The sequence below is a fragment of the Hippopotamus amphibius genome, chromosome 11 (genome assembly GCF_030028045.1).
Source record: "Hippopotamus amphibius kiboko isolate mHipAmp2 chromosome 11, mHipAmp2.hap2, whole genome shotgun sequence".
NCBI lineage: Eukaryota > Metazoa > Chordata > Mammalia > Artiodactyla > Hippopotamidae > Hippopotamus > Hippopotamus amphibius.
Window position 1 is genome coordinate 24,421,817 of NC_080196.1, and position 10,520 is coordinate 24,432,336.

The following is a 10,520-nucleotide window of genomic DNA, read 5'->3' on the forward strand; positions in this document are numbered from 1 at the left end:
TTTTAGTGGCAGGAGGCTTTCAGGATGGCCTTGTTATTATAGTATTATTGAAATATAGTTCATGTATATCACATAATTCACCCTTTTAAAGCACACAGGTTGTTTTCAGTATAATCCCAAGATTGTACCACCCTTACCACCATCTACTTGGGATGGTCTTTTAGGATGTGCAGCTCTGTTGGGCTGGAAGGCAGAGGAAAGTCATCCATGGGAGGGCGATGTGTGAACAGTGGCATCCTGATGGGACAGGGTGAGGAGATGGCTGAGGTGGGGGGGGGAGCCCACTTTTTCTGCAGCTCAGGGGAGATGTCACCAGAGAAGTGGAAGATGATGCCAGGCAGCTGGTTGTGGCAGCTGCGGGCTTTGCTGTTGGAGTAGAGATATTATGTGGTAATTCTGCAGATGGGGCAGCTGTGGACGGCTTGGGCATTATGGTTATAACTGGCGACAGGCCCGTGTTTAGGAAGCCTTTGCAGTTCTCTAGCCTGAGGTAGTTGAAAGTCCAGACTAAGGTAGCTGCTGGGGATTGAAAAGGGGTGGGAGGAGCTGCCTGCGAGTCCAAGGGGAAAGGGGCTCAGAAGGGACCAAGCTGGTGATGCTTACAGAGAACTAGGGGAGGGGGAGAGGCTGGTGTGTGGGGGGAGGTGTAGAGTTTGTTGGAGACCTGTTGGATTTGAGGGCCAGATGGGCCCAGAGGTGCAGATGTCCTGAGGCAGGTTGGAAAGGGAGTCTGGAGAGGTTGGTGTTGGGGTGGATCATGGGGACCAAACTCATTGGGTCTGAATCAAGAGGCTGCCTTGGGAGAGGGTGGATACTTATAGGATGAGGCCACAGGAAAAGAGATCCGACTGGGTCTTGGGTCAGTGGGAGAAGGAGAAGGAGAGTATAATGGTGAAATATCTAGAAGAGTTAGAACTCTGAAGCATTCATTTGCGGAAGTGCCTTCTGAGAGGCAGAGTTGCTGAAATCTGCATATCCACGTGGTCTCAGTGGACTTTCGTCAGTAACTTTGCTGCGCGAGGTGGAGGGAGGAGGGAGTGGAAGACAAGTTGTGCCTGAACGAAGAAGGACCTTCGCTGCTGTGGGCGGGGAGTCTTCTTTGTGCCGAAGCGAGGCCGCGATCTGGGCCCTTCTGAGGTGGGGGCCCTACCTCAGCTACTCAGAGCCTGTCCCTCTGGCATTCGTCTGCACTCACCCGCCGTCTCACCTTCCCTGGAAACCCTAAATCCCAGATTTTTCTAGGCCGCGAAGGCGGCAGGACGTCGCTCCCTGCTGGGAGGGCGGACCCGGACACGCTCCCGCTGGCGGGAAATCGGCGGGGCAGTGGACGGGGCGTGGCGTGGTGGGGGCGGGGCCAAGTCATTCAGCTGCTGCGCGAGCCGCCTCCGCTGCTGAGTTCCCCGAGGTCGTCAGCTCAGCGCTGCCTGTCCGGCTGCTGTCTCGGAGCCTCTGGGGTCTTGCCAAGCTCCGGCCATGGGGCTGCTCCTTTTCCTGTCCTTTCTAGCCCGCGCTGCCCTTTCTGGGCTCCCGGGTACCGCCGCTGGTGAGTGGGGTTCATTGAGGTCCTCAGCCGGGAGCCTGGGGAGGTTTCAGGGTCCGGGCGGGATTCGGTGCGTGTCGCGGGGAGCATCTCACCTGCCGTGCGGCGGGGTGGGCAGTGGGAGGCGGGGTAAGGTGGGGGAGCGGACCCGGGTCTGCACCCGGCCTGTGGCCACCACAGCACATTGCTGCTTTTCAGTCTCTTCCCTGTTTCCGACCCCTGCCCTCTCTGCGGCACCTGCCCGCCCTGCTTTCCTCTTCTTCACGCGTCTCCATCCTCTGACGCCGCTGGGTGGGAAGGCTGCCCCCCGCACCACCGTTGCTCCTGTCAAAGGCATTCAAGGGCTCTTGGAGGTCTGAGGCTCAGGCGACCACTTCTCTCCAGCTGTTTGTGGGGCGCCCTCTTACGCCCCTGAGCGCTGTCCTCTCCTCCTGATCTCAGCTCTGCCCTCTTCCCATTTCTGGGCCCGAGATTCAAGCAATTTCCAGGCAGGCACCGCTCAAGGGGCCTCAGTCCTTGGAGTTAGGGTTTTTTTTTATAGTGACCAGGAGCTCTGGGAAGGGCTCAAGAGCCCCGAACCACACTTCCTACTGCTGTGGGCACCGTGACCCATCCTTTCACTGAGGGAAGCAACACATTTTTTTTTTTTTTTCATGTATTGAGACACAGGGAAGTCATTCTGGCTTATATGTGAGCTAACTTGAATTTTGTGCTAAGTAAATTACCTATTTGTGGCTTTTCAAACATACATGGTCCATCTGCTTTAATTATTAACGAAAAGGGCACATCTTTACCCCACTTCCTGGGATGCCAATGCTGGTTCACCACTGATGATTAAGACTCCCCTCACAGGTGCCAAGGCCATACTGTACGTGCTGTATGTGTACATGCTGGTCTGTTTTGTTTTTTTTTTAAACCTTGGAGAAATGTAGCCCATACTTGTTTAATGTTCTTTGTTCTAACAAGATATAAAACTGTGCTGAGGGGAATTCCCTGGCGGTCCAGGGGTTAGGTCTCTGCACTTTCACTGCCTTGGGCCCAGATTTGATCTCTGGACTCCAGAAGTAAGATTTTGGCATGGTGCAGCCAAGAAAACAAACAAACAAACAAACAAACAACCCCACAACAGCAACAAAACCCCCCACAACTGTGCTGAAAACTCTGCTTCTCCAAGGCAGCTTCTCAGATTTATCTGGGAAGCTGGCTTTCGGGCTAGTCCTTAATTTGGCTCACATAAAACCCTCTCTTTTTATTGTAGATTGTTGATTATTTTCACTGACAGAAGTTAGAGTCTGATGGCTTTGGGGCCACGGGATTCTCCCTGTGCTTTTGTGCTCTCCACTCCCCACCTCCCCTCTCGCTCTACCCTTCTCACACTGATGTTAACTCTCGTTTTCTGCTGTGCCCGTGTTCCCACACTTGATTCTCTCCTTACCTCCTCCCCTGCCATCTCTTCCACCCCCTCAGGATTTGCCCACCGCCCCCCCCCCCCCCCCAGCGGTCCCCTCCCCTCTGCAGTTCTCTGATCCCTTCCTAGGGCATCCTCACTCTCCTCCCCTCTCCACACCACAGGTCCCTCTCCTCCTGTCATGGCTTTTTTAAAAAAATTTATTTTATTTTATTATTTTATTTTATCTCATCTCATTTTATTTTACTTTATTTTATTTTATTTTTGCCACGCCATGCGACCTGCAGGATCTTAGTTCCCTGTCCAGGGATTGAACCCGAGCCCCCACAGTGAAAGTGCCATATCCTAACCACTAGACCACCAGTGGACTCCCCTATGATGGGTCTCTACCTGCAAGGATCAGTCACCTGCATGGCTCCTCCCTCCCCACAGCTTTCACTAACCTTACGTTTCTGGGGAACTTTTACCCAGCGTGAATTCCCTCCATCCTCACTACCCTACTTTCCTCACCAGAAGGAGCTCTGGTATTCTAGATAACTGGGCCTCGAGCACAGTGCACCACCCCTGTGGGAGCACCTGGCCCCTTTCCTGGCACCATCCTCCTACCCCTGTCCCAGTGCAGGTACCTGCTCTCGGCCCTCGTTCAATGAGGGCCCTTCACCCAGCACTGCCCTTCCCTACGCCTGCATCCTAAACCTCACCTTTCGAGACCTCCAGTCTGCAGGCCACAGGTGCTGGACTTCACTTTCCCTGCTCCCTCTGCACCTCCCCCCATGGCACCTTGCTCTGCTCCCACCCTTGCCAGCCTGCCTTGGGCCTTCACCAAGTCCCCATCAATCACAGGCCTCCTCTGAGGAGTCACCAGAGGATCCTCACCCTCCCTCTCCCAGAGCAGGCCTGTCTTCACTGCAGGCCAAGGTCTCCCAGAGCCACCCCTGAGCCATGCTCAGCCCCTGCCCCCCAGCCCCAGGCCCTCACCACCATCTCCTCCGCAGCCCCTGCCCCGACCCAACAGGAGTACTGCCTTTTGTCCAAATGCCCACCTCCCTGGCCTTCCTCACCCTCTCTTTGGTTCCTTGACCCCAGTGGGCTCTCACTGCCTCAGCCATGTATCCAAAATCCTTGTTTATGTCACTTGGGCAGCTGGCCTTTCCCCACAGGGGGTCTTCTCCCAGCCCCGCCCCTCCTGTGCTGGCTGCCTGACCCTATCCCTCTGTGGAGGTGTGACCTGCGCCCCTCCCACAACCATTCCCATGTCGGCCCTACCCAGTGTGCACCTTGGCTTTCAGTTCTATTTTCTCTTGCCACCCCCTCCTTCTTATTCTACACGACCGACACTTGGGCGCATGGCGCTGACTCTTTCAGGCCCCCAACACCCGCCTCTCCCAGGGGACACTGGAGGTCCAGCCACCTCCCCACATGGGGCCTCACTGTGCCTCTTGCAGGCTGGGCCCTGACCCACTCCTTCACCTCCCCCAGGGGTACTGGCCCACATTCAACTCTCTTAGGGCCACAGCCCAGCCCCTCAGTCCCCTCTGCCTCCTGCCTCTCCCTGCCTTGAGCCCACCTTGTCCATGATGAGCCTGCCCCACGGGCAGCAGCCCTCGCTCTCCATCGCACCCGACCCGCCTCTGATCCTGGGCCTGACACTGCCCCTCTCTCCCCTCTGACTCCTCCTCCCCTCACCCTGGTCTTCCTCCTGTCCCTTGCCCCCTGCAGGCCAGCCTCTCCTCTTGCCCTCCTGCCTGGACCCTTAGGGAGCCAGTGCCTCCCTGTCTTGGCATTTGTCCTACATATTTGCCCATCTCCATCCTTCCCTCCATCCTCAGTTCCCCTCTCCTTCCCTTCTCTTTTCCATTTTTACCCCTGTGTTGGAAACATTCTCATCCTGGTCCCTTGTACATGTGCATGTTCTGCGTCCTCAAGATTTGGAGCAGGTTAGGACAGCAGAACTTGTCTGTGAAACCTCTGATGTGCACTTGTTCCCAGAAAGCAGTTTCACCTGTGATTCCTCCTTCCCCAGGATCACACAATCTTCATTACAATGTCACGGTGCTGTCCTGTGATGGATCTGTGCAGTCCAGCTTTTTCGCTGGGGGATACTTGGATGGTCAGGCCTTCCTGCACTATGACCTTGAGAAACACAGGGCAGAGCCCTGGGGACTGTGGGCCAAAGAGCTGGGACCTGAGATGTGGGACACAGAGTCCAAGGACTTGACAGAGACCTGGAAGGACCTCAGAAAGCTTCTAGCAGAAATCCTGGCCCTGCAGGAGGAGAAAGGAGGTGAGTGGGGAGGGGTTGAAGGTGCTCTGAGACATTTCACTGGATTTGAGGGGAGGGGGCAGAGGAAGGGGTCTGTGAGTTCAGCAAGGGGGTGGCCAAGACTCGGCAGCACAGGGAAGACATGGAGGGGAGCAGGGAGGGAGTCCTTTGGCTGGAGTTTCTCACTGGGGCTGAAGGACAGAGAGACAGAGGGACTGGAGGAGTCACTGCTGGGGGTGGGGGGCAGGCTTGCATTCCCTGCAGGAGATCATGGGCTGTGAGATCCGAGAAGACAACCGTGCCAGGGGCTTCAGGCGTCTCTCCTACGATGGGGCGCTCCTCCTTTCCTGTCACCTGGAGACCCCTGGATGTGCAGTGCCCCAGTCCTTGCCTCGGACCTTGGCCATGGAAGTGGAGAAGTCCTGGGACACAGATGATCAAAGCAAGTATTACCAGGGCCACGTGCAGGGAGAGCTTTGTGGAAGACTGCGGGGCTATTTGGAATCCTGGACGGGCTTCATGGAGAGAACAGGTACGGATCCTGGATCAGGGCCCTTCCTCTCCCCCCAGACGCCTAGAGCCTCCTCCCCTGCCTGACTCTGCCCACGGAGACCCTCCCTGTCCTCTGGGTGCATATATGCTCTGTCGGCGTGGTGTCCTGCGATTTGCTCTTCTGTTCCGTCCACTGTAGAAAGATGGGCAGGTGGGGAGGGGAATGAACTGCCCCCGTGACAACCATCCAGGGGAGCGGTGGGCCCTCTGCCAGAAACAGTACCAGGGAAGCTGGGTGTCAGGCAGGAGAGGAAGCCCCTAGACGGGGGTGGGCCCCCTGGCTGCCGGCCTGCCTGTCACAGAAAGTTCCCTCCTAGTGCCCCGGAGCCCATCCCCCACGGCCCCCTCCTCAGCATCAACAGGGGATCCAGGATCCCTCCTCCTGCCGGGCTGAAGGGACTGGGCCCCAGGGCGCAGAGCAGACTTGGAGCAGGTCCGGGGGGGTGAGGGCTGAGCCAGAGGTGGAGAGTGGGGAGGCGCAGCCCTGTTCTCTCCTCGTCTCCCTTAGAGGCAGCAGGGCTTGGCCCTGGGCCTCACTGGCTCTGTGCTTTCTCCCCCAGGGCCGCCGGTCGTGAACGTGACCCGCAGCCAGGGCTCGGAGGGCACAGTCAACCTGACCTGCTGGGCTCTCGGCTTCTTTCCCCCGAATATCTCAGTGGCCTGGTTCTGGGATGAGGAACCCATGAGCCTGGACGCCCAGCAGCCAGGGGATGTCCTGCCTGATGGGAACGGGACCTACCGGACCTGGGTGACCATAAGGGTTCCCCAAGGAGAGGAGCAGCGGGTCAAGTGCCACGTGGAGCACAGCGGGAATCACAGTGCACACCCTGCCCCCGCTGGTGAGCCTGGGTGATCCTGGAGGGGGTTGTGACCCCGGGAGGGTCAGAGGCCTGGGTCAGGGAGGGGACAGCAGGCCTGTGGCTCTGGGGTGCCTGGGTTATAAGAAGGCCGTTTCTCAGGAAAGACCCTGGTGCATCAGAGTCAGTGGCAGACCATCGTGTATGTTGCTCTTGGGATTGTTTGTGTTATCGCGCTTTCTGTCCTTTGGTGCATGAGTGGAAGAAGAAGATGGCATCAGCTGTGGGGAGCCCAGGTGAGAAATCTGGGCAGGGTGTGGGGATGGGAGGGGCTCTGCCTGGGCTGTAGGGTCCCCCAAGTGTCCCACTGCACAGATATGAGAGGATGAGAAACGTCTGTTCCAGGAGCTGAACATCGGGGTGTTTGTGAGGGGAGTGGGAGCCACGTCTGCTCTCACCCCTTGGTCCTGCCCACAGCCAGAGCCAGGCTGGGGCCCTTAGTGTCCAGCGGGGGCCCGTCTTTGGTCTGGTGAGACTGGGCGGAAGGTCGGGTTTCAACTGCCTGCTCTGTTCTCATCTCTTTCTCTTTACTGTCCGGCTCGCCAGGGCTTGTGTGGGGAGCATGTGTGGGATCATGTGCTGGTCCTGGGGGTCTAGGTGATCCTGGCATCAGAGGGCACCTGCAGTCAAGTGTCTGCCATCTGGTGGGGGGCGGGGCTCGAAACTGAGGCGGCACTCAGAGGAAAGGTGATGGTGATCGCCTCCTGTTTGCCTTTCTCTCCCCAGCTCTTCAGCCCTTGTTCAGACTCCCAGTAAAAGAATCATAAGGCTCAAACTAGGGGTCAGCGGGTGGTGCCAGAGCCCTGCCTGTGACGTCCCCTGGGGAGGCCCCTCTTAGACTTGTTTTCCAGTCTTTCCAGTTCCTCCTCCATGACCTGTCTTCTGGGTTTAGTTTCCTCTGGGTCGCTCCCGGCCTGCACCCTTCTCAGGTTCCCATCTCGTGCCCTTGTGCTTGCTGGGGTCTCCTTGTCCATGATATGGAGTAGTGAGCAGATACCCCTTGACATTTGGGGAGAGGAGACCAGCCACTCCTTGGAAAACTGGGGTCACTGATTTTATTTATTAATTATTTTCATTTATGTATGTATGTATTCATTTTTAGGGGCGCATCAGGTCTTCGTTGCGGCACGTGAGCTCTTTGTTGCGGCATGTGGGCTTCTCTCTAGCTGTGGCACTTGGGCTTAGTTGCCCTGCGGCATGTGGGCTGTTAGTTCCCCGACCAGGGCTCGAACCCACGTCCCCTGCATTGGAAGGCGGGTTATGGACCACTCGACCACTGGGCAAGTCCCTCACTGGTTGTATGTTACCTGCAGGTTTTTCTCCTGGTGCATGTTGAATGAAACAGGAATTCCAATGGGGTGCTCCCTGTGGGAGGCAGACAGTGGCAGTGGCAGTCCCAGGGCGTGGAGGGGGCCAGGTGCAGCCTCGGACTGGGGGGGTTCTCAAGAACCCCCCGTCCACATTGAGAAGCAGATCCCCTCCAAGCAGTGAGGGCGGGTCCTGGTCGAATCCCCGCCTGGAGCAGGGCAGGAGGGAGTGCGCAGCCTCAGCCAAGCAGCAGCACTTGGGGTGGAGCTGGGATTCCAGGAGCTGTGGGACCAGGAGGGACCAGGGAAGGCCAGGTGCCGCCTGAGAGCCTGGTGGGGGGAGTGAGGGTTGGGGCAAGGCCAGGCCTCTGCACGCCAGGGTGCTCCAGGGTGAGGTCAGGTGCAGAGCCTGTGGCAGCCCAGTCTTTCTAGATGGGGCTGCTGACCCCTGGGCTTCCCAGTGGGCTCTCCTGTTAGGAGCTGCTGGCTCGGGGCTGGGGATGGGCGGGAGGCTGGGCTGCGGGTGGAGGTCAGGGCGGGAGGCGGAGCCGGGCAGTGGACCAGGTGCTTGTGCGGGTGAGGAGGCCCGAGAACTGAGGAGGGAGAGGAGTTGTGTGTGTGTCCACCCCCAGGCCCGGAGGAGGGTGGAGCCGGGGCCTGTCTGTGAGGGAGCCCTGCACTGTGTCGGGAGATGGGTCTGATCTGAAGGCGGGAGGGCTTTGGGTGTCCCCTCCTGGATCTTGTCCTTTCGTCCTGCTGACTGTTGTTCCTGTCGTGGAGGGCGGTGGAAGCAGGGACAGGTGATGATGTTGATGGAGTCAGGGGAGGAGCCCGGCAAGGGCTGGGAAAAAAGGAGGCAAACAAGGAGGAGTGTTTTCCCTCCGAGAAAGGCAGAACTGACTTTGGAGCAACTGAAGGAGACTCTCCGAGGGAAGAAAAAGCAATATTCTGCAACCAACTGGTATTTATTTATTGGGTTTTCTTTTTCCCCAGAGCCCCAGGCTACCAGACCTGGATCGATGCCAGATGGCGGCCACTGACCGTGATGTCCTCACACAGCCGGGACTTCTGTCCTTGTTGTCAGACCCTGAGTCTGTCAGTGCAACTGGGGAGCTCGGAATCTGCAGCCAGGAGGCCTGAATTCAGCTCCCTGTTCTCGTCTTATTAGCACTTTCTCTTTTGTGTGTGTTCAATGACTAATTTTATTACTTTAAAATATTTTTAGTTTTTATTTTTTTATTATTATTATGAAGTATAGTTGATTTACAATATAGCACTTTTCTCTCATGATACCTCAGTGACTTCATCTATGAAATAAGACAAATAGTGTTTATTTCCAGGTGTGGTTGCGACGATTAAAAGCGTTAATATATTTGAGAGGGTTGCAGGTGCCCCACACTAGTTACTAACTTTATTTTTGTAATAATTAAATGATTACAAATAAGCTTTATCTGTAAGTTTCCTCGTTGTGGCTTCTCCTGAGTTGCCTAGCAGCAGATTTCTGGAAACTCAAGGTTCCCTTTACCCCGTCACAGATATTGTGCTGCATTTTAATATGTAATTTCATATTAAAAGTTTTCATTGCTCCTTAAATATATTTGTCTGGTCTGTGATTTATTTCATGTGTCTGGGAGGGGATAGCGTATAAGATTCTGGGGAGAAGGAGAGGTATATCTCAGTGGCTTGACACGACACTAAAAATTCTGCACCTCTCTCTCCCCTCCAGCTCCCAGTGACTGACAGATTCACAGCAGAGCATAAAGTGCTGGGAGAAAATACAGTGGAACACCTGGGGCCAGTGTGCAGGGGCTGACCCTGAGGGGAATCTCCCCTGAACGGTTGTAACCCTCATGTGATGAAGCAGAGCTGAGGGGTGGTAGCGGGGGAGGGGGAGGGACAGGGCTTTGGGGTTTCTTGATTATGAGGAATGGGGGTCACTGTGCTCCTAGGGTGACGTGATGCTGGGGACATGCGGGCTGAGGTGAGAGAGAAGAGGAACCCAGAACGAGGAGGAATCAATCAAGCATCAGCATCTCCCTCCATCAGGTCAGACGGATTTCTGCAGGGCAGATGGGGAGGTGACATTTCTCCATGTGATCTCAGTCTTTCCTGACTTCTGGTCTTGGGGCACACAGGTGAGCGGTGCTCTCCTTGGTCAGGACAACCTTAGCCCCGCCCAGGTAAAGCACTGGTGACAGAGTGTACTGGGGGTACCTCCCTCAGACTTGAGGCAGCTGACAGGAGCGCTTTGTGCAGCAGGACCTGCCTGGAAGCAAGAGGGTCATGAAGGGTCCTCATCAGGTCCTAATAGGTGTATATTGACGTATTCATTCATGGTTTTATTCAGGGTTGATGTCAATCACACACTTGTGCATGCCTGCTTCCATTTGCGTATTGTTGCATGTTAGTCAACTCTCCACTGTCACTTGTTGTACTCAGTAGACATTAAGCATAAACTTTCATACTCATTCACTTTTTGAGTTTTTTTTCCCTTTTTTCTTTTTCTTTTCTTTTCTTTTTTTTGACCAGCGATAGAGCCCAGGCCCATGGCACTGAAAGTGCTGAGTCCTAACTACTGGACCGCCAGGGAATT

The 10,520-nt window shown here is 55.9% G+C and overlaps 1 protein-coding gene across 4 annotated transcripts; it reads left to right on the plus strand.

Annotated features, from left to right (window-relative positions):
- The first annotated feature begins 1,397 nt into the window (after window positions 1-1,397).
- Window positions 1,398-9,508, plus strand: LOC130830784 (MHC class I polypeptide-related sequence B-like). Of its 4 annotated transcripts, none has more exons than XM_057698097.1 (6): window positions 1,398-1,543; window positions 4,972-5,232; window positions 5,459-5,743; window positions 6,324-6,602; window positions 6,723-6,856; window positions 8,921-9,508. In XM_057698097.1, the coding sequence occupies exons 1-6, from the start codon at window positions 1,474-1,476 to the stop codon at window positions 9,065-9,067; spliced, it is 1,176 nt and encodes a 391-aa protein (XP_057554080.1). In that variant the 5' UTR covers window positions 1,398-1,473; the 3' UTR covers window positions 9,068-9,508. The 4 variants fall into 4 exon arrangements, with proteins under 4 accessions (XP_057554080.1, XP_057554082.1, XP_057554084.1 ...); XM_057698099.1 differs by having other exon boundaries at window positions 6,728-6,856; XM_057698101.1 differs by lacking the exon at window positions 6,723-6,856.
- The last annotated feature ends 1,012 nt before the right edge of the window (window positions 9,509-10,520 follow it).

What these genes read in the sequence shown, in the direction of transcription:
- LOC130830784 (XM_057698097.1), top strand. Translation starts at nt 1,474, where the DNA reads ATGGGGCTGCTCCTTTTCCTGTCCTTTCTAGCCCGCGCTGCCCTTTCT. An exon ending in GCTCCCGGGTACCGCCGCTG is followed by an intron (nt 1,544 to 4,971) that starts GTGAGTGGGGTT and finishes CTCCTTCCCCAG; the next exon opens with GATCACACAATCTTCATTAC. An exon ending in ATCAGCTGTGGGGAGCCCAG is followed by an intron (nt 6,857 to 8,920) that starts GTGAGAAATCTG and finishes CTTTTTCCCCAG; the next exon opens with AGCCCCAGGCTACCAGACCT.